The sequence below is a fragment of the Aptenodytes forsteri genome, unplaced genomic scaffold (genome assembly GCF_000699145.1).
Source record: "Aptenodytes forsteri isolate BGI_AS27 unplaced genomic scaffold, ASM69914v1 Scaffold166, whole genome shotgun sequence".
Lineage (NCBI taxonomy): Eukaryota > Metazoa > Chordata > Aves > Sphenisciformes > Spheniscidae > Aptenodytes > Aptenodytes forsteri.
In genome coordinates, this window is record NW_008796110.1 from 1,131,304 (window position 1) to 1,154,739 (window position 23,436).

At 41.1% G+C, this 23,436-nt stretch overlaps 2 protein-coding genes across 2 annotated transcripts in view; one reads left to right on the forward strand and one right to left on the reverse strand.

The window, feature by feature from the left end:
• Nucleotides 1-2: 2 nt before the first annotated feature.
• On the forward strand, nucleotides 3-13,298 carry SELENOO (selenoprotein O; the record flags this gene model as incomplete). Its single annotated transcript, XM_009286777.2, has 9 exons — nucleotides 3-169; nucleotides 1,672-1,875; nucleotides 2,825-3,005; nucleotides 6,760-6,890; nucleotides 7,291-7,571; nucleotides 7,913-8,063; nucleotides 10,248-10,433; nucleotides 11,522-11,678; nucleotides 12,344-13,298. Coding segments are annotated over 9 exons (1,653 nt in total), but the record flags the coding sequence as incomplete, so codon positions are not given.
• A 9,111-nt stretch (nucleotides 13,299-22,409) lies between these two features.
• Nucleotides 22,410-23,436, reverse strand: part of TUBGCP6 (tubulin gamma complex associated protein 6) — a 48,821-nt gene continuing 47,794 nt past the window's right edge. Inside the window, 1 exon segment of the mRNA XM_009286778.2 lies at nucleotides 22,410-22,884. Coding sequence (XP_009285053.2) covers nucleotides 22,793-22,884 — 92 coding nt within the window. The 3' untranslated portion in view covers nucleotides 22,410-22,792.

Here is a 23,436-nt window from a genome sequence, read left to right on the forward strand (position 1 = left end):
TGCTGGCGGGCTCGGAGCCGGCGGCGCACTGCTACTGCGGCCACCAGTTCGGCAGCTTCGCGGGGCAGCTGGGCGACGGCGCCGCCATGTACCTGGGCGAGGTGCTGGGCCCGCGGGGCGAGCGCTGGGAGATCCAGCTGAAGGGCGCCGGCCTCACCCCCTTCTCCCGGTAAGGCCCCGCGGGGCGGCCCGGCCGAGCCCGGCCCGGGGCGGCGGGGAGGGACGGTGGCGGAATAGCCCGGTGAAGCTCGATGGCGGAGGAGCAGCAGCCCGGTGCCCCCGCGCGAAGCCCCCCTGCCTGGCGAGATCGCTGGGCGGGGGAGAGCGGGTACGGGGAGAGGCTTCCCTGCCCGCTAACTGCCTTAGCGAGGTGCTTTTCCAGCTGGTTCTGTGCTGAGGATCGTTCCCCGAGGCAGAGGTCATCTCTTAAGCCCTCGTGGTTTGGTTTTTTTCTTTTACTCTTCGCTGCAGCAGGTGTAATGCTTAAATGCCAAACCAGAAGGTGGCAAAATTTTCCTATGGAAAATAGGACTCTAATTGCATCTCCTTCAGGTGGTGCGTTACTTCTGTCCCTGGTTATCCTCCTCTGAGGTTTTTCCCCCTTCAGGAGGATGCAGACCGTGGTGAAGGTGGGGACAGCAGTGTGTAATAGCCACCTGGCCACTTGCTGCCAAGTTGTCCTATGGCCCACGCAAATGGTATTTAAAATGCGGGCGTTTGGTTTGTTTGTGCTGCTGGTCCTTCTGCCTGCTGCCAGCAGTGCCTTTCCTCCATCCTTCCTGGCTGTGGGAGGGAATGGTGGAAAAGCCCCAAAAATGGCATATAGACCAAATCCCTGCAAGGGATGGATATCTTCATTAGTCAGTTTAGCCTGCACTGCTTTAAATCTTTCAGGTCACTTTTCCCACTTGTGTTTCCTATATTTTCTGTTCCAGCTGTGCACAGGCTCGGTAGCACCTTAGTTTCACACGTGGTGCTCTGAAGGCCTTCTTCAGGTCTGCGAAGGTTAAGGGAATCACGGTGAAAATCCCAGATACGGTGGTAGCATTGTAGGCCTGCCCTGGGCAGCTCTCCTGCTTGCCTGTGGCTTCTGAAGTGCTGGGAGTGTGGGCTGAGAACCACCCGCGCCTGTTCCGTTTACTTGGTATCTATTAAATAAGCTAGTTTGCTATTTGCTGTCTGTTCAGGTTTTTTTTTTAATGCAGCTGCCATGCCTGCCTGTATTTAACACCCCATTTCTAGATTACTTGCCCAGAAAGATCCAAAATAATATTATTTTTCAAGATGCATAACAGTAGCTATTTTATTAAGAGGAAACCAGTCATGACATATAATAAAATAGCTATACTTGTCCAAAATTTTTTAATTTTTTGAAAGACTCTATTGCATCAATAAAAACAACACGGAGTTAATGATTAGAAGGGGTATGTGTAACTGGAAGGTTTGTTTTCTTCTGTTGTGTGTGATCTTCCTTGCAAGTGTGTTGTGTCTGTCTAATTGAGCATTAACAGAAGTTTGAAGGTCCAGCTTTTCTTCTCGGATCTGCCACCGCTTTGTTGTGTGGCTGTGGACAGAGCACGTCACTTCCAGGCTTTTGTTTCTCCACTGCTAAGGGGGAGACAGGAGTTCTGCCTTTATAGCCTGAAAACTGTCCATGTCTTCTTGTTGCAGGCAAGCTGATGGTCGGAAAGTCCTGCGGTCAAGCATACGGGAGTTCCTGTGCAGCGAGGCTATGTTTCACCTAGGAATACCAACAACGAGGGCTGGAACGTGTGTGACATCTGACTCAAAAGTCGTCCGTGACATATTTTATGATGGGAATCCAAAAAGTGAAAGGTGTACAGTTGTTCTGAGAATAGCTTCTACGTTTATAAGGTAGAAGCCTGTTTTGTTGGGGTTTTTTTATTCTTTTAAAACCAAGCACAACAGTCTTTTAAAATACCATTGTAAGTGTATTTCCATAACAGCACCATTTGCACATTTCTCGTTCTGGAGGCTTGGAACGCTTTTGCCGGGCTGTAGGAAGCCACCGCTCTTGTCCAGCGGATGGGATGAGCTGGTGTCTTTGCACACAAACAGATAGACACTAAGGATGCTAGCCTGGTAGAAAGAAGAACTAAGTTCTGCAGACCTCAGAAGAGATTTTTCATGTTTATGCCTGCACAGAATACATGATTTTTTTGGTGTTGGTAGTAGTGGTGGATTATAGCTCTGCCCTTCATTCCAAAGCTATCTAATGTAGTACTGTCAAAGTTTGGGTGCACTTTCCCTGCCTGAGAAGTGTACGAGGTTCCTGCTCCCACACAAAACATTAGTAGTTTCAGGAAGTTGTATTGCTTCTTGCAAGGTAACAGAATATTAGAGGAAGGTGAGGCATAAGGAATATGTGCATGTATATGCATGTGCATATATATGTGTGCGTGCCTGTATGCGTGTGTGTATATATATATATGTGGAAAAATCTATCTTACATGCTTGATGTACAGTCTAGTATTTTCAATAAGTCCTATTCCTGAATATTTACTCAGGATAAGAATTTTTCTGTAGAAGTGGTTGTAAGAAACTTTAACGAGCTGGTCTTCAGTACTGGCTAGGGTCTTGTTCTGTCAGTTTAGTTACACGTGGATGTACGCGCTTCCTTGCGCTGAGTCACTGAGCCTCGCTGGGTTCAGCGTAGGAATCTTGCGGGTCTTTTCTCTCAGTCAGTTGAAGGATTGGTGTTAAGAGATGATGTGTTATTGCAACAACAGTAAATGTTTTTACTACATGTAATATCAAGTTAATAGTATCAGTGCTAAAACATGTTTTTATTATTTTAAAACAGATTTGGTTCTTTTGAAATTTTTAAACCTACTGATGAATACACAGGACGCAAGGGTCCCAGTGTTAACCGAAATGATATTCGAATACAGATGCTTGATTATGTGATCAGCACTTTCTATCCAGAAATCCAGGAGGCTTATTCAGACAACAGTATTCAGAGGAATGCTGCTTTCTTCAAAGAGGTAAGAAAGATGAGATTCTCTTCACAAATCCATAGCAGTCATCTTTAGGAACTTCATCTGCAAGCACAGATGACTGGAGTCGGTTAATACCTTATATCATCTGATTGCCTAAACTATTCTTTTCTTTGAAGAAAACACTCTTAATAGAACTGCTTATCAATGAAAGCAATGCCGATACTGATCAAACCAATGAAAGCAGTTTAACCTTTTTAATAGTAAATCGTGATTTCTCTGCTCTGGTGGAGCCTCCCAAGACTTGTCTCCATTTGCTGAGAGTGTCTTAGACTGCGAGGGGGAATCGTGGCCCTGACTGTCAGATGATGAGTCGATGGTACCGAGACATCACTTGCAAGGCATCGTCTTGTAAAATACTGAGAACGTGGAGTCACTTCCTGTCTCTCATTTTCCAAATTATAAACAGGAATGTTGACTGCAAATCACTTTAACTTCAGGCTTTAGAATTGAAATGTTTGAAGGCAGTCAAGCACTGCGAGGGCTTGCCTGAGGAAGTTGCAAAACCTCCCAAAAGAAGTTGGGAATGGTAAGATCAGGTGAGATAAATATGTCTTAGATGTGGTGTAGTATCAGGTCATTCTGCAGTGGCCCAGAGGAGAGGCTGGGTGATTTCTGAGAATGCCATTTTGAACCCATTTTCAATTACTGTATAAATTTAGACCTTAACAATTACTAGAGATCCATAATAAAAATCAGAACAATAACATTAGTAAATGTAGAATTGCTGTATTTCTCTTTGAAGTAAAACGTAGCTAAATTAATTGGTATCTATACTTTATCTCCTGAATATACCTTTTGCCTCACTGTTGATATTGTATTGCTATTTTTGACATTGAATTTCTATTCCTATATTCCTTTGTCTCAGTGAGCAAAGAAAGAATTTGGGGTAAGGGAATAACGTGCTTCTCCTCGTGTTTTAGTGATTAGTATATAGTAATGCTACCCTTGCAGAAGGGATCCAGTTTGAAATTACTGGAGAACTATAATAAAGGCTGCGATTTGGATCACCTGAAGTTCAAATAATGTTACAACCCAAATAAGAATGTTATAACTAGCCAGTAAACAGAATAATTAAAAAATACCACCGTCTAATACACTTGACTGGTCTATGTAAAAGCAGTTGTGGTGCTTTGAAATCTGAAATTATCTGGTAGGGACTGAGGGAGTGGCTGCAACATGATGCATGTTGCTAACAGACCAATAAGAGGTCAAAAGGCAGGCTTAAAATCTGACATTCTCTAAATTTTGTGGGGGTTTTTTGTTTGGGGATTCTTCTTTTTGCCTTTTTTTTTTTTTTTTTTTTTTTTGCTTTAACACAACCTGTGCATACTTGCATTAGTTCTTCAAAAGCAAGCTGTGGCTTGGTCCACCACTGGGTGCCGAAGAGTTTAACTTCAGTGGACAAGCCTTTTGCGTTTGAATGATTTGAATTGATGAGGAGAACTGTGGCTTGTCACCTGCTATGTGCATGTCCAGCTCTGTAGTTGATGGCATGTTTACTTTCTGATGGCAGAAAAGTCATGGGACTTGGGGATCTTTGCGGATGTGTGTGCGCCCAGTCCTGCCTCTTTCTGCTTTTGGCTGTTTTTCCTGGCCCAGTTACAGCTGGCTTCCTCCCCCCATCCTGGCATCTTTTCCTTATTGCCCCCATCTCCATTTTTTGTTTGTTTGTTGTGTTCCTCCTGCCTGTGCCTGTCCGTGCTCCATGCCTGTGCTGGCATTGCCTCTTCATGTTTTCTCTCCTCCTTAGTGGAGACTTTCTGTACCTTTCTCCACCTGAAAAGCACCCCAGTCCCTTACCTAATTTGACAAACACGTCTATCTTCTTTAATAGTGGGGAAGTGCTGTCAGCTCAACTCTAACGTGTTTTATCTTTCTTTTTGCACCTAGAAATAGAGGAAAAAAGTACAAGTGATTGCATTTGACAGCACTGTCTAGAAGGCAAACACCAGTATCTGTACTGCTCAAATAATTTGTAGGTGTTGTTTAAATGAGCGTGTCCTCGAGATAGTGCTCTTATTTATATATACACCATACTTGTTTTCTCCTATGGCTAGCAGTAGAAAAATGGGATCAAAAAGAATAAAGGTCAAAGTGAGTGCAAAGCCGTCTCTTTCTAATCCATGTACCCATCTTTGGGTGGTGCCCAAGCTTTAATTGCTTTCAGGTGTTCTCATTAGCGGGATTTCTTTTTTACGGGAGCGCTGGCAGGGTGTGATGCATCCATACAAAGACATCCAGCAGTCACGAATTGCCTTACTGCTGGCGTGCTTTCATCCCAGCCCTGGTGGCCAGGACTGTTTTGAGTTTTGCCCTCTCCCTGGCACAGAGCCATCGTACAGGGTGTGACTCCCTTACCGGTTTGTAGCATGCCAGCAATCGGTTTTGGACGCGTGTAGCTGGCTGCCGACTGCCCCGTGAAGCAGCGTTCAGGAAAAAACGGGTAAAGTACCTAACACGAAAATGTTGTAAAAAGCAGAAGCATGGGATCTCAAGGTGAACCGAAAGGTGTTGTTCCAAGCATCATTTGTGTTTTTTACTACCTGTCGGATTATCCCAGGGCAAGATTTTTCTAATTTTTCTTCCTTACCTGACTGCACCTGGGTAAAAAAAGGAAAATGGAAAAATTCTGGGTTTGGAGACAGAGGCATAAAACTAACATTTCCTCTGTTAACTAGATCGTTTTTTAGACCTTAATAAAATACACTTACACTGCAGCCTGGAGAGAATAGTTGCTTTAAATTTCTGTACATTGATAGTTATTTGGGAAGTTGAGTGATTTTAGCTATGAAAATAGTTTAATTTAAAAGATTTAGCTAATGGCTACATAAAATTTTTATTTACAGCAATTCAGTAAAGTATTTAGAAATACCTAGGTTTATTTAAAAGTCAGGTTAGCTTCCTGAATTTTAGATTTCATAGGGCATACCTAGTTGCAGTTGATAGGTGGGCTAATTTAATTAAATAACTAGACCTATTTTAAAATACTGCACTGATTATTTGAAGAATGGGGCACATGCAGTGATTGCAGTCAAGGATTCCATGACAGTTAACTCTCAGTTAAGCAACGGAAAACTCTGGTGAAGCATGCATTCAATGAAGAATTGCATTTAAATAAACTTGTCATTCTTGGAATATTTTTACTTAACCTTATAGCTTTTTTCCACTCTCAGCAAATTGAGGGAAGTGTTTATCGGTGCTAAAACTTGTTAGCAGGGAATAATTTTTTGTGTAAACCACTTACCTTCCTGTAAATCACTCCTACGTACCAGGTAAACCAAAAGACTAACTACATTGGGCTTTGTTTCATATAGTTAATTTTATTTCTTAGACTTTGCTTATGTTTTCTCCTGCCTGTAGTTAAAGGGTCTTTAAAATTAGTAGTAAGCAAAAGAATGTATAATGACTAGAAGAGTATGCAAGTCTGGTGTCAAACAGCTTACCTTATTGCAGCGTTCTGTCTCCAGTACGTTTTAAAGCTGTCCAGTTGACTTGCAAGTCAAGCATGGAAGGAAAGAAGAGGAGGCAAACAGAAATGGGAGACTGAGAAACAGGGCAGTTACTAACAGGAGGAGAGGCAAGCTGTCCTTAAGGTATTTGTGTATATGGCATACTGCCAGAATCTGCTTCCATCAGAGCTGTAGAAACATCAGTTCAGACTAGGAAATGCTTGGAAATACATGAATGTATTGGAAATACACTGTGTTGAAAAATGAAAAAAAAAAAAATTCTCTTTTAGATAACAAAACGGACAGCGAGACTGGTTGCTGAATGGCAATGTGTGGGGTTTTGCCACGGTGTGCTGAATACGGATAATATGAGCATAGTTGGACTAACCATTGACTACGGCCCTTTTGGATTTATGGACAGGTCAGTGTGGCATAATTATTTGAAATGTGCATGTGTATTCGCTATGTAGAACAACCCTGATGTTCATGATTGGCTTTAATATTTTTAACTCTAAAGTAGATTTATGAACCTTTGTTACGGCAAAGTAGACTTAGCTCTAGTTGTCCTGTAAGTCTTCCTTTCAACTTCTTTTTAATTGTATTCACAACATCTCTAACTGTTAGACTGTTCTTGCAGCCTGTGGGGTTTCTCAGTGTTTGAGAGGGCAGGAAGATACCTGATGAGGTGGCTTTGGGAAAAGAATCAAGACGGAGTGTTCCCTTTCAAATTTTTTAGTTCCCTAGAGGAGACTAAAATAATACTTCTCACGGTATTGGTGTCTAGATAACTAGAAGAATGCTAACTATTTCTTCATTTGTAGATATGACCCTGAGCACATTTGCAATGGTTCTGATAATACAGGGCGCTATGCTTACAACAAACAGCCAGAGATTTGCAAGTGGAACCTGGGGAAGCTTGCTGAAGCTCTGGTTCCAGAGCTGCCCTTGGAAATAAGTGAACTCATCCTGGAAGAGGAATATGATGCAGAATTTGAGAAACATTATTTACAGAAGATGAGGAAGAAATTAGGCCTAATCCAGCTGGAATTAGAGGAAGATAGTAAGCTGGTGTCTGAACTCCTTGAAACCATGCATCTCACAGGTTGGTGAGGAACGCAGAGGGTTTCAATAGCCCATCAGTATCTTAGTCAAACCAAAATGTAGTTTTTGTCTTGACCTTACGCGAAAGCAGCCTTGCGCAAGTATGTTGTCATCTGAGAGAAGGAAAGACTGAATAATAATTACCTTCTTGTGACCTGTGGGGCAGTTGTTGCCTTATACAGGGCTCCCCTGTCTCACATTTGCACCGTCACTGAGGGAGCGGTTTATTTGCCTCTTCAGGGTGGTGACCTGTACTGCTACGGGGGGTGTTAGGAAGGAGGTATGGGACTTGTTTTCCTGCTGATTTATTAGTTGCATTACTCACAGAATTCACTTTTTCAGGTGGAGACTTCACAAATACTTTCTATTTGCTGAGTTCATTCTCAATAGACTCTGATCCTTCAAAATTGGAAGATTTCTTAGAAAAGCTTACAAGTCAGTGTGCTTCTGTGGAAGAACTGAAAGTTGCTTTCAAACCGCAGATGGATCCAAGGTAATACTCTTATTAAATGCTTTTGGCCTGTGCTTTTAGTTTCATCATAACCATAATGAACTCTGCATGCTGTGTAATATTTGACTAAATTTGGAAGTTTCATTGTTAAGTAGACGCATCGTGATCTACAGCAGTGCAGATTCTTGTGTATTTTGTGACTGGTGAATGCTCAGCAGTGACTTGCAGCAGTTGGCTCTTGGGCTGTAAAGTTGTCTGAGTTTTTGTTTGGTCCTTCCCCCCCCCCCCCCCCCCCCCCCCTCTCTATAAAAAAATCTCTGCTGACTAAGGCAATGAGAGTGGCAAATAGTGAAGTGATACAGAAATATTTTATAGAACGAATGGATTTACTGTGTTCTGCCAATGTACTGTCAGCAAATAATCACCATGTTCTGGGCTAAGTATAACCTAAATGCACACTTCAGGCTCTGAAAACTGTGTAGTGCTGTCCATGTCCCATTTGATGGTTATGTTCTGCAGCCCAGCTGCTCTGAGCATGGAAGAATAGTAAGTTTTGTTCAACTGCTGCTTGTAACAAGTGATTGCAGCAGTTTTTCACTTTTTTGAGCAGTGGAAAACAGGGAATGAGTATGACCCATGAATTTGTCATTTTTTTTCTAGCATCTTCCCAGATGGGGGGGGGGAAATTAAACTGGGGATATTTGGGTAGGGTCGTTGTCCCCGTGCCCCCCCAGTTTAATAAGTGTTCCATGAAGGTAACAAACCTACAGAATTCTTCAGCTTTTTCTACGTGTTGATATCACAGTTAACTTGCGCAAAGCAGGGAGTTGAGAAGATGGACTGATGTGAAACTTGTTCGTACATGTTTGGTGTTATGCCAAGGTGGTTGCCTGTAGTCATTTATCGTTTTGGAGATATTACTGATTATTTAAGTTTTAGTGATGGTACGCTAAAATGAAAGGGATCTAAATTAAGGTGGTGGATACTGCTTATTTAATTAAGTTCCAGGTTTTAGCTACTTTGAAATTGTAAACAGATATCATGCAATATGAAGATGGCTCGAGTGACAGCTGAGAGAATAATTTTTTTAAACATTACATTCAGTCTTAGAGGAATGTGGAAACAAGCTATAAATCATCATTATATGGATGTAAAGCTTTGGAGGGGCATAGTACTGTGTTAAAGTGAGTACTTAACTGATGTTTATCACACCACTTGGATATCATAGAGCTGGGCATGTCAGATGTGTAAATCAGATTTGGATAGTACTTTATATAAACTCAAAAATCAAAGCACCTAGCTTATCTCTGCTTAATAGAAGTAGGAAAGTATAATCTGATATAATGATTTGTGTGTTTTGAGGCCAGGGAATAATGTTTCTTTTCTCCTTTGTTTATAAATGCATTCATAGAAGGAAACAAAAATAGTGTATTTTGATATGCTGCAACTTACACTCTTTGGTTTTTTATTTTACTTTTTGCTGTAGTGCAGTTATTAATCCAGGAAAAAGAAAAATTAGCTAGCATGATATCGAAAATAAGGTGAAGCTATTGTACAGTATCAGCTAACACAGTTAAATATAAAAAAGATACAGTTCTAGTCAAACTTGCAGCAAAATAGCCTGGATGCTGTTAGGAATTTATTACCACAAAGCAGTTCTCATTCTGTGATTTAGACTGGCTAGCTAAAAAAAAAAAAATAGACATACTGTTGTCTCGTATGACTTAAATGAGGTATCTTCCCCATATGATTTGGGTTTTTCTTAATACAGGTAAGATTAGTACGTGTTAGATCCTTATTCTGCATGCTGTTACAGTATTAATGTTAGAAAAAGAAATTTAAAAAAAACAACAACAAAAAAAACCCCTATGGATTCTGTATTATCTGGATACTTAAGTAAGATCAAATTCCTTATTCCGAATTCCTTTCAAAGTTCCAAGAGTGTTTTGATGAGAACTGTACATCTAAACCCAATTGGTAATTCTGAAAATCTACTGTCTGCACTTTATGTACCACAGGAATGTGAATTAAACACACTGAAGAGGGGGAAGGAACAGTAAAATTAGCATAATTTATTATAAATATGTTCTGTTAATTATAAAGTACTCTAGTGAAATCATAGGTTATTGTGAATGTTTTCATATCTACTTTATGGCTGCAAAAAGATGGTTCTTGACAGGCAGCTGAACTTTAATATCTAATGTGTTTGTTCCTCTTTGTTCCCAGACAACTGTCAATGATGCTAATGTTGGCTCAGTCTAATCCTCAGCTGTTTGCATTAATTGGAACAAAAGCTAATATAAATAAAGAATTGGAACGCATCGAGCAATTCTCTAAACTGCAGCAGTTAACAGCAGCTGATTTACTCAGCAGAAATAAAAGACAGTGGAAAGAATGGCTGGAGAAATACAGGTAAGGTTTCTCAGTATTCAGAGCAGTGTATTTGTGCTGCATTTTATTTGAGGACAGTGTGCCTGTCTCACGAAAAGACACCCTGTCTCAAAGTATAGGGGTTGGGAGGGATGTGGGGGATATGCAATTCAGAATATTAACTACTCCAAGATCAGTATCTCTGTTGCTGTGCAAGTTCAAGGGCATCTGCATTTTGTTTACTAGATTTTGGGGAGGAGTTGGGGGTATAGAAATGACCTCGCATCAAATCTAGTATTAGAAGTGCTTCAAGAATGTTGATGTTGATTCTAGCGGAGACTAATTTTAGTTGTGAGCTATTAAAGTGCTCAGTAACTACAGTTGACTGATCTCTGAGCATTTTATCCTTTTACATCTCTCTTTCTGAAAGAAAAATCTATGTATTAATATAGAAAGCAAGTAGAAGTGTTCCTAATCAAAGAGTAGCTGTAAAAGAAGTCATGGCCAGAAAAGAAATGTCCAGAGTATTCTAACAGGCATAACTTAAAATCCTAAAAACTCAATGCTAGCAGGAGATTTTCTACAAAGAAAACCCCTTAGTAGAGCGTTAGTTGTTCCTGCTGCATGGATTAGGACAGGACTCCTTTCCTCACCTGACTGCCTGTGATCTTGTTCTCCAAGGGGGCTGAGAGTTTTAGCAAGTATTCCTGCTAATGGGTAGATCAAACTGCCTCAGCTGTATTGTATCTCTTTACTTTCATCAGAACATCAAAAGCTTTACCGAATAAACAAGCATAGAAATACTTAAGCCAAGTTCTGAATGTGAAGGTTTTTGCAGAGCAATGCAGAACAGACCGTGCACCGGTGTCGGAATCTGACTTTTCAGAGAATATGCAAGGTGCACCGCTTCTCAAGCCTCATCAGGACCTGCTGATGACCTGTAATGCTGCTTTTAAATGAAGTGGTGTTTTGTAACCTGTTGTTGTGCTGGGTTTTACAAACTGAGAGGATTATAGGTGATGTAATATTTATTAAGAACTGCAAACTAAGGATCTCAAGGCAAGGAAACGGGTCAAGTTTTACATGTGATTCTTGAACCAAACCAGTTGCTTTCACTTGCTTAATTTCAGAGCCCGTTTGCAAAAAGAAATAGAAAGTATTAGTGATGCTGATACCTGGAATACTGATCGTGTGAAGGTCATGAATTCAAACAATCCAAAATATATCTTGAGAAATTATATCGCCCAGAATGCCATAGAAGCAGCTGAAAATGGGGATTTCTCAGAGGTATGCTATTACTACCTCACATCTCTCTAGGTTTGCGTGGATGTGTAGTGGTGCTGTTGATGACTGACATTATGCTAGGCGAGATTCATTCTGCCATCTCAGGCAGTAAGGGGATTGGGAATTTACTGTTCAGAAGGTCTGTATTATTTTTGAGGGAGCTGTGGTTTTAATGACTGCAGAACAAAGAAAGGAATTGAAAATCTGAATCTGAACTTCACCAGCTTTTGTAGGCTGATCCCAGGACAAGATCCTTACCCCTGCTTTTACCTTGGGAGGCAGTTGGGGATTAATTTATACTGCTCCTTGCTGTGCTAAGTGTTATCTTTAAAAGTTACGGCTTTCACCTGTGGAGTTCAGCATGTGGATTGTTAATGTGCAGAATATGGGAAAATTAATTTATTTTGAGAAATGATGCAAGAACTTGTATTTGAGTCTTGGCTTTCAAGTTGCTTGAGTTCTATGCAGATACAAACTCAGCCAGTTACGATTTTACAGTTTTCAGCTTATTTGATGTGCATACTGTTCATGTATTTCATATTTTGCTTGTCTGGAGTTTGTGTATTAAATACAATATACACAATCATTATTTGGTGTGAGGCTCTTCTCTACATCATTTTGCCTTTACTTCCTAAATTCTCATAACCATGCTATGTTTTTCTGTCTAGGTGAGAAATGTCCTGAAACTCTTGGAGAATCCATTCCAAGAAGCAGAAGACTTCAGGGAGGTACAGGAAGATGCGGAAGAGGAGGGGGCAACTGCTACAGCAGCTGCTTGTGCTCAAGAGACCAGAAGCAGACTACCATATTGCAGTAAACCTCCGCTGTGGGCTTCGGAGCTCTGTGTTACATGATCTTCATAACTGCCTTGTTTTATTTTTTGCTGTGAACTGAAGACTCTGATCCTCCTTCAGCAGTGAAGAATTCAGCAAGGCAAATATCAAAGTGCTATTAAGTTATTGAAACAACCCTACATTTGGATGCATCTGCAACAGTCTTCAGCTGTGCTTAATTTGAAGCAATCGTGGATCATTGGAACAAACCAATGGCAATCAACAGTCTGTATACATCAGTAATTTAAATGTTTTAAGACTGAAAGTCTTTCCTTTATTCATACTGCATTGCAAGTAGAAAGCAGTATTTTATGTTGAGGCAGGCTGAATTTCGAACATCCAAATGGAGTTGTTGTTATGTGAAGACAAAAATAGCAAGTCAGGAATCTGATCTGTTTTTGTCTGATGTCTTAACTAATAGTACTTCTAACATCTATTTACTGCTTTCTCTATGCAGGGACTTTTAGTTCTCTTTAATGGAGGAATAGATTGTGTTGCTTGTTTTTAAGCTATGTTTCATTTAATTAAGTTGTTCATTTCTTGTGAACCTTCAGATTGATATTTACCTATTTTTAGAGAATTTGTGCAGGCTAGGGTTTGGGGGGAGCAATTGAATGTGGTGGGGGGTTTGGTTTTGATTTTTTTTTTTAATACAATAAGAGTAGAATTAAGGGAGACTATATATATTTGCACTTGAAAATCATGGTGGTAAAGTTTCTTCAGGTTCAGTATGTTTGCATACAACACAGGTAAATATTTACTAAAATCATGGGTGCAGTTTGTAAATGAACTGGCTCGGGCAAGGTCAGTTAGCCAAATTAGCATGAACCTTAAATTACCCCAGTACTCAAATCCAGGTTCGCTGTCTGTTTGTTTGTGTGCTCTTAACAGTGTCTCCTTGTATGAGAAGCGTGCAGGTGAGGTACCTGTTTGTTCACGCTGGTCAGTGGGAGTCTTCCATTCCCACTCCGGTCTTGTACTACTTAGTTTGCTTCCATGGTCTTTGAAAATCTTTACACTGAAAGTTGCCATTGAGGAACAGCTGTTTGAGCTTGTGTAAAAGATTACAGAGGATATGGGAGGAGGATGGGAGCTGACTTGCTTTCAAGTTACTTATTGATAGTGTTTCAGTTGAGGTTTCAGGGGAAAGTTGGTTGCCATTATTGCCATCAGCAAAAAAAGGTTGTTCCGTAGTTGGTTATTACTTAGCTTTCTGAATTTCTTTCTAAAGGACTCTATTACTGGTTCAGATACCTGAAATCTTGGGAGAAGTTTGGTTTAATGCAAAGGTTTCTCTCTTCCAAAGAGACCACCGTCTTACACTGTGAGTTTAAGTGTACTCTAGCAAATTCTTCCTCCACCCCTGTGCAAGCTTGGTGTTAGCTCAGGTTGAATTGTGCTCTTTTAAGTCTTCCTCAAAATACAAGCTATCAAAAAACAGGGAGAACAGTTGGGCTACTGCTTATCCATCTGTACTAATAAACAGTTTGTCCTCCTTGCTGCCACTGTAACTAGATGATGCTTTGAATGTAAACATCATTCTGTCTTGCCTTCGAACTGGAGAAACTGATGCCACATAATGATTTGTGACAAACTAGAACCTCTGACAAACGCGGCGCTTTCTGTGACGTTTTGGAGTCCTTACAGAAAAGGACAAACTTAAAGGTGTATTTACCTACATTTACCTACCGTGGAAGAATGGTGTAGTTGAAAGAGGAAGTACCTTGAGGAAGTGGACAACAAGTAATGGTAGCCAGTGCAGCTGATCGTCTTCTAGAGATAATCTATTTCTGTAGGAGTTCCAGACTGTCATCGGGGATTATCCTTCCTCTGAACTTGGGGGTACTGGAGCCAAACCGTTTAATGGAAACTTTAACAGAAAGTCAGTGCTGGGTAAAAAGGACTGCACCAGGGGAGGGATGGGGAAGGGAAGTGTGCTGGCAATTTGAAAGACACTTCAAACATAGCCCTGACAAATTTGCAGAACCAGTGGTCTCTTACGCTATGCCTGGTCCAGAAGGGAGTAAGGGGGAGGGGGGAAGTTGCTCCGAGCTGATCCACATAACTCTGCTGATTTTGTTTCTCAGTTTATATCTTTCCTCTTGGGAGGTAGAGGGGAACAGTATTTTGTAGGAGCTCTGCCTAAGCTTTTGTCTTAACAGAATGGTCTGAAAAGTAATGACTTTACACCATACCTAAGGGATCAGGTCTTTTTAATGGCATTCTGATATTAATTTGGGGGGGGTGGGTAGATCTCTATTAATAATGGTATGGAGAAGGAGAATGATACTATAACTGTGTGTTTGGACATAGGAGAACTTGAATTAACTACGAAATTATTTGCGTTTAAAGATACAAATTATTTTGCACCTATAATGCAAAAATCATGGAGGGAGAGAGATACTTTGAAATAATTTGCTAGCAATTTTATCCTTAAAAAGGGAAATTGAATGTAACAGTGAGGAATGAAAATGTGGTGTCATTTCCTGCTAAATGCATTCTTTGCTTACATACAGATCAAGTGCAAGAGATCTAGAAGGCTTGAAATTATGAATGCAGACCTTTGGTGTGGCTGCTTTGGTGTGCCACTCAGTAAAGTTATATCTGTAATAGATGCAGTATGTTCACCAACTGGTAGAAATACTAAGAGGGTATTCACATAGTCTAACCACGCTGACATTCAACTGCTCAGTTTCTCAGTGCATGCAATAATATCGATGCTTTGTATTTGAAGAAGAGCGATGATCAGAAGCCAAGTGGAATGCTTGTGCTCTTCTAGCACCCTCATTTCAAAAGGCGGATAGTGAGTTTCAGCTCTGATGATAGTGAGTTTCAGCTCTGATGATAGTGAGTTTCAGCTCTGATGATAGTGAGTTTCAGCTCTGATGATAGTGAGTTTCTTCTGTTCGTGTTCCTGGAGCAGTATGGAAGTAGGAGGTGGTTCAGGACAACTAGAGCAAATTTCGTGCAGGTAAGAACATTGTCTCTTAGCTCGGTTCTTCAGAGAGAAGGGAATACAGCTTATAACATTTGGGAGTCTAAATACTTGAATCATAAATTGCGTCTTGATTTTTACAGCTTGTATTTGCAATAGGTAAACCTGAAAATAGTATTTCTTATTGGTGAAATATTCTGCTTGCATAAAAGCCATGGACTTGTGCTGAAAATGACTTGGTGACTCTTCACATCAACAGCTTTCTGTGGAAACGCTTGATTAGACTTAGTCTGTGGCTATACAGCCTGAACTACCCTTGCATAAAAGCAAGTGGCACCCAGATTATAAAACTGAAATGAGAAGCTCTTGGAGATGGGTCTCTGGATAGTCTCACGTGGTAGTGGGACTCCTCTCATGACTTCCTAAGATTTCACCATAAGTCTGCTTCATGAGCTTGTAAATCTACAATTGCCGAATGTTTTACTGTCAGCTCTCACACTGGAATGTTTTGCATGTTGGGGCTGGGATTTTTTTTTCCCCAAACAAGTGCTACGGCTTTCTTTGATTCTTTTATTAAAAAAATAAAAAATGCACTTTTAATATTCTTGTTCATGCATATTTCCTGAAAGACTTTTGCTGTTAACCATACTGTTCAGCAGACTTCACTTCTTTAGAAGTATTTGCTCTGTGTTAACATCAGATGGCCAGGGGATATCAGAGAAACCTCACTTGGTATTTTTGCAGTGTTTTCTGAGGAGTGAATTATCGCAGGTATGGTCTCCTGCCTCGCCAGCGATTTTGGTAGTATGCTTGGAGCAAGGTAAGGACCCTCACCTTTTTCAAAGAGAAACCTCCCTCTTAGTTACTTGGCCGTAAGACCTATATGCTGACACCTTTTTTAATTCCGGTGATGTAAGGAAGAATAAAACCCACCACCTGATGTCAACAGATACAGGATGCGATTTTAAACTCTGCTTACAGAAATAGGCCTTTGGGTAGAAAGCAAAGATGCATTTTGTTTAAACTGGATTGAGTAGTTTATGCAGATAATTTTCTTTCAAAGATCTCAGTGATACTGTAGAGAATGGGACTCTTCAGAGTGAAAAACATCTAGTATAGAGCATGTTGGATGAGATGGATGCCCTGGCATATGGCCCCGTTGCACATGAGGAAATAGTGTATCAGGATCTAGCAATCTGTAAATTGGCTCTACAGCATTTAAATTGGCTCTACAGCATTTAAATTGGCTCTACAGCATTTAAATTGGCTCTACAGCATTTAGGGCCTCCTCTTACTCCTGCAGTCTGAGTACAGGGGACTTCCCTTCGAGCTGTGAGAGCCCAGAGGCTCGGGAAGCAATTTATTGGTGAGGATCACTCTCCACTTGCTCCACAGCTAGTTATTGGCAAAGCCAAGGGGCTTATGCAGTCCTACAATTGGCTTTTAACAAAAACCAGTTCCTTGTTAACATTACATCAGCTATTTTAACAGATTACTTGGTTGTTTATGGCTTCCTTGAGCAAAGCTTATGCTTTTTCCTTGGTGGTGTTGATGGGGGAGTGGGGAGGGGGCAGAGAAAGGAGAAATGTGTGTTTGAAGGGGAGAAATATTTGCACTGGCAGCCAGATCAGCAGTGGTGTGTACTTGTTCTGAGCCTTGGTGGTGGTGTAGCCAAAAACTGGTTCTGGGCAGAGTAGCACAGAGTATGTGTGGTGTGCATAGGAGAGGCAGAGAGAATTGGGTTTTTTCAGCCTTAGGAGAAGGCTAAGGAGAAATGCCTTGCTGCTGTCTACAGCAGCTACTGGGAGAGTATAGAGAAGGTAGAGGCAGACTCTTCTCAAGGGGGCGCAGTGATAGGATGAGAGGCAATGAACAGAGTTGCAACATGGGAAATTGAGTAGATATAAGGATATTCCCCCCCCCCATAAGGGCAGCCAAACTTCGAAACAAGTTGCCCAGAGGTGGTAGCATCTCAATCCTTGGTAATCCTCAAAATGTCACTAGAGCAGGCTGCTCAGGGCCTTGTCCAGTTGGACCTGCATGAAGCAGGGATTGGACTAGATGACTTCCAGAGATCCTGGCCAACCTATATTATTCTGTGAATGTTCTGGGGCTGACTGGCTTAGTGCACTTCAGTGCAGGTGTTCTTACCTTTTGGAAGATCTCACCTGGGGACACTGGCAGCAGCTGATTGCCCTCTGGGGCCTTTAATGATAGAGCAGGTTCAGAGGAGGTTGTTAGCTGGAGTTCTGCATGGCTCTTGATCTGTACTGTGCTTGGCCACCTGGATCCTCATGCACTGGGATTTGTTTGCTTGTAGACTAGGTCAATTCAGAAAGGAGAGATTATAATCTTTTTTTTTTTTCCATTGCATTCTCCAACTTACTTGCTTTTTAGGTAATACTAAAAGTAATGAGTAATTAGGAATGTTGAGTTAGTATCAGAGTGTCACCCAGCTCTGATGTAGCTCGCTTTCCAACCCAAATAGACACATGGCTCCTCAGGATGCTTCAGCTGGGGTAAATCTCCGCACTCCAAAGTGTCTGTTGAACAGGATTGTTTCTGGTATTCTGCATTTCAATTTATTTGTCTGTGGTGGAAGTGGGTTTAAGCCAAACCTGCTGCTTGTTCCTTTACATGGAGTGCATCCAAGCAAAGGGCTGAGGCAACCTCCAGGGTCCACTGAAAGAGCAAATTAAGGCCTCGGTTATCCTGAATTTACTTTGTCAGATCCATGCTTCACGCATCTGAGTGTGTATTTCCACACAGCACCCTTCATTAGATCATGTGCCACCACACACTCACTCTGCTCAATTATGCTGGATCATGTGAAGCAGGCGCAAGGCCCTTTCTTAACAGACCCTCCAGCTCTGTTACACAGGTGGATGGGACTCGGGCAGCTTTACCTCTGACCAGAGTCAATATGAGATGGGTAGAGGCAACAACCTGCACTTACCCCTCCAGAGCCAGGCGATACTTGAGGGTAATGGATGTAAACCCAACAGGAGGGTTTCACGATGCTATCGCATCTAGTGTAAGATTGCACAGTCAAGGCTATATTCTAAATAATACAACCAATACCTATGTTACATCTTCTTTTCATTTGGCTTTATGCTTCATGCATTTACAGTGGGAGGGTGTTTTTTTGTGCAGTGGCAGTTCTCGGTTGCGCTCAACTGTATAAAAATGCTGCATTTGCCCTCCCTTCCCCGGCCTTTTAGCACCTCTGTTCTCCCCCACCCCCAGATCAGCCTTACAACTGATGGATGCAGCTGTCCAGTGATGTGGGACAGGTACCATGGCATATAAATCAAAGGACATGAGGGGTAGTGATAAACTTCCAGACAGACATGAGTACAGACTGCCTTTTTTTCTGTGCATAATAAATAAACAATCATTCAGTTTTTACAGTAACTGCCTAATTAACAGGGGAGCAGAAACCCAAGGGGAAAAGTTGCACTTAATCTGTCTCTGTAGCCAAGGCATGCAAAAAATCCGAAAGTCTGTACTGTTCCTTTCCTTCCCTGCTGCTGTTTTGGCTGGGCAAGGACAGTGCCACAGCACTGCAGAGCTCTTGCTAAGCCTGTGTGTTCAGCAGGTAAACCCAGAGGTCAGATTTAATGATACTTTGTGCAAGTATAAGCAGAAACAGTTTTAGTGGGCTAAGCTGACCTACAAAGCTTATTTCATGTGTTTTCTATTCTGGAGTTGATTTAAGAAAAAAGAAACTGACTTTTTAATAATACAGAGTAGAACAATAGATAGTTTAAATTGATATTTAAATAGTATTTGCTTTCATTTTTCTTTAAAAAAAAAAGTCCTACAAAGATGGATAAATAATGTTACCATTTTTCAGGTGGAGAACCTGAAGCACTGAGAGATTAAGTGATTTTGCTGATGACGGCAAAGCTGTGCTGGCTCCCAGGCCTGGTTGGTGACTGAGCAGGTTTTCCATCCCTTAAGCAGCTCCCTGTTGTGGTGCATGAGCTGCGGACAGAAATGAAAAGGACCCTGGGTTGACATTGTGGGCAGTGGTGGGGGTCAGTCATAGGCAGCTTCTACCTCTTCAGCCATGGTGGGCCAAGCAGCTGTACAGGGATGCTGGCTGGCTGTGTTGGTGCTTCCACCTGGCCCTTCCCCGGTGGCTGTCGGACAGGAAACCTCGTATCTGAAATGCTCTTTTTGTGAGTTAACAAATTCAGCACTAAGACTTGGCATTGTAACACTCCTGTTTTGTAAGCTGGCTTCTCCCCTGTTTTCTCCAGCCAAAGCCAAAAAAAAAAAAGGTGATCCATCCACCTTTAACTCTTCCCCAGAAGTAGAGATAGCAGATCCCCTCATCAATGACTATGAAGCCAGGGCAAAAGGAGGTCAAGGAGGGAATGCCCTTCAGCTGCCTCTGACAGACCCCATACACTGGCAGCTGAGCTGGCTGTGAGTCCTTCACCCTTCTGCCTTTAATTAGGAGTTACCAGTGCCAAGGTGTGGATCAAAATTCTGATTTGTAGATGTTTCTGGATGACTTTCAGTCTACTGCACTCAAAAGTTTTACTGTGCAGAAAAGCAGGGAGCTACTACAACCACTTCTATACTGAAGTGCTCATATAACACCACAAAGTTGAAAGTACACATTAGTTTTCCTAGTTTGAGGTCATTTTTGGTATTTCCTAACTGCCCTTTCTAAACAAGCAGTATTTTCCAAATCAAAATTAATTTTACTTTGTGCAGTGTCTGGACAGGATGGAGTTAACTTTCTTCATAGCAGCCTGTATGGTGGGGTTGTGTTTTGGATTTGCAGCTAAACCGGGCTGATAACACAGCAGTGTTTTGGCTGTTCCTGAAGGGTGCTTGCACAGTGTCAAGGCTGTCTCTTCCTCTCACTCTGCCCCTGCCCAGGGGGTAGGCGAGAACACAGCTAACATGAACTGGCCAAAGCGCTATTCCATGCCATATAACATCATGCTCAGCAATAAAAATGGGGGGGAGGGTTTTTTCATTTCCATACTTTGCTCTCATTTTTTTTCTAAAGACTTTTGTCTGTAAGGAAGCAGTTCATCACTGCAAGACTGCACCTAAAGTCCTAACTTTGCTGCTAGATTTTTCACAAGGTACATCAAAAAGGATGAATTTGGTTAACTGATCAGCACTACAGAGCTGAGTGCGAGGACAGGGAGTGTGAGGCAAACAAATTCAAGCAGCAGCATTTAAGCTGAATAGCTGAGGTTGGAATGGATCTCTGGAGGTTGTCTAATCCAACTCCCCCCAAAAAACCAGTATCATTATAAATGTTTGAAAATTAGAAGTATGAAGATGGCAAGAGTACAGGGGATTAGGAAAAAATAAAGCACTTCAGATGATTAAATTTAAGAGAAACTATTTGTTTTATGGCAGTTTAGTGTATCTTTCACCAACAGGAGGGATGAAGTATGCTACAGATGTAGCAATGGCAGGCTAGTCTTATCACACTGTACAAGGGAATCTTGCGTTAACATGCAGTGGGATGATGATAAGCAGGACTCGCGGCTTGCATTTGAGAAGTCTCTGATTTTTAGCTATTGCTAATCTTCCTATCCTTTTCCTTCATCATATAGGACTCCTTTAGAAGTCAATGGAGAGAAGGCTGCTCCTCCTGTATAATGGTACCAGGAGTTTAATTTAGGTGCTCTGAATCACTTTTTCTCTCTTCCCTCTTTCTACCCTCTCTTTGCTGCCTATGTCAATGGCCATCTAAGGCACTGCAGGCGTTTCGGAGAGCTGACTGCAGGTAGGCAGCGTGGCCTTCCTCCAGGAGTTACACTGGGTTCATGGGAAAGCTAAACTTTGTCTTTCTACAGTTACACTGTAGTGCCGAGCTCCAAGGTCCCAAACATAAGCTACTTGCTGCCTGCAGAAGCTGCGTGGCTGCTCTCTAGTGGGGAGTCGTGCATCAGGACAAGGCATCAGTCTGCAACAGAAGGCAAGCTTGCACATACACACCTGGCCTTGTAAATTCCTGAAGAGCAAGTCAGACAAACAGCTCTCCACCTGCCCAGGCAACAGAATAGCTCAATCTGCAAGCCACTTGCTCTTTCAATCTCCTATTCTGTAGAACGGAGGGAAGATAGTTAATTAAATACGGCACAGATAAAGAAATGGCATAGAAGATGTGCATTACAACTGTGCATTACCACATTTTTATACTGAGTTTGGTACCAGAGCAGGAGCAGAAACATTCAGATCAACTTTACAGTTGGTATATTCTGACTCTAATGCTTAATTTCTATTTCAGAAAAAAACCAAACATAAAACTACCTACACATCATCAGAAAATAATCATATTCAATATTCCACAGTACTGGTAATACGTTAGCTGTGTCTGTACTTTTAAGTAAGTGGCCATTAATCAGACAATGAGCTCCTGTGGAATACATCCACATTTTAAGCAACTTCAGGATCTCAAAATCAACACATTGCAAAGCTGAAAATTTCAAAGAAGCAGACTGTCTCTCTACAACATCTTCATACCATGAAGTTAAAAGTTCAGTTGTCTCTTTTCACAATATAGAAAGGAAAAAAAAGAAAATATCAAGAAGGAAAACCATTAGCAAATTGAAAATGCGATCCTGCAGCTGAAAGCAGTAGTCAATATATTTGGAATCAGAGCTTTGTTTCACTTTAGTGATGCTGAATTTCTGTTTTAGCCGTTTTACATAATCACCACAAAATAAGGTGTATAGCTTACATCAGGCATAAGGAAACTAAGTTTGGCACAAGTGATCCAATAATTACCAAGTGCTTGACTAGTCAAATACTCTATCTCCTAGCAGATCTCCTTACTGCAAGGTGTTTTTACCATACCCTCTTCCACTGTGACTAATAGCCTTGAAGAAATTAGTTACGTTTAGATTGAGAATTAATATCAATTTGAAAATAAAACACAACAAATAAATAGGTATTTATGTCTGTCTGAATTATATCTCTCAACAGTTTTAGAAAGTATCTGTTAATTTATTTTGCATACATATATTTACATCAGAGGAAATTCACAACACTGAAAATACAACATTTACACATTCACAGATATACAGTTTTGTACTCCCCTGTTCAGATCAGGCACTCAGCTTTTCTATCTTTGCAATAATGACAACATCAATTCTCAGCAGATCAAGCAACTGGTAGGTGTGGTGGATTTTAAGAAGCATTCTCTGTATGGGGTGGTTATATTCTTCAAGCTAATAGATGGCAGGTTATTTCACTGAAGAAAAATGCCTCTTGCATGGCATTTGCATAAGCTTCTGTGTCATAAGCATATAGGTTAATCTGTTTCTGTTTTACCATGCTCTCAGTGACCCTTACTCTATAGAGTTCAGTTAGTTATCCTTGTAGTAGTTATTAAAGTTGATTCGCAGTAGAAAGTCCTCCAAATGTGGTTGGTATCCTCTATTTACAAGCTTTGTTACCACTGGAAGAAAAACAAACAAAAAATGAAGTAAATTTCAACTAAGATTAATATTCTAAAGTCAGCCTTGAGAGTATCTGTGCATTTTAGTTAAAAAAAAAAAGAAAAAGCCTAATGCAGAAATCTGAAAACAATGGAAATAAATGTCTATTTTTGCATAAGAAAGGTCTAGTATCTCTTTCTGGAATTATAAACGTATTTCAAATAAGATGGAAGAGAAGGATTACGTGTCAGTTCTAAGTGAAGCTGTATTATTCTAATAAAGAAATGCTTTCTCAAGCTGAGCTCACAATAAGATGGTATGTTCTTATCATAATGTCAACTGACCAGGAAGCATGTTTAGGTCCTCTGGTGACCTCTCTGAAAGAAGCAGCTCTGCTGAAGTTTTCTTGAGCAAAGTCCATTGTGAGAAAGAAAAAACAAAGAGAAATTCCTGGGACAAACCCCTCACGCTCTATGAATGAACAAACCGACTGCTCTAAACATCCTTAGTAACAAAGGAAAAAAGGCAATAGAAACTCCCTAAGCTCATAAACATCCCATGCACTAGTATAA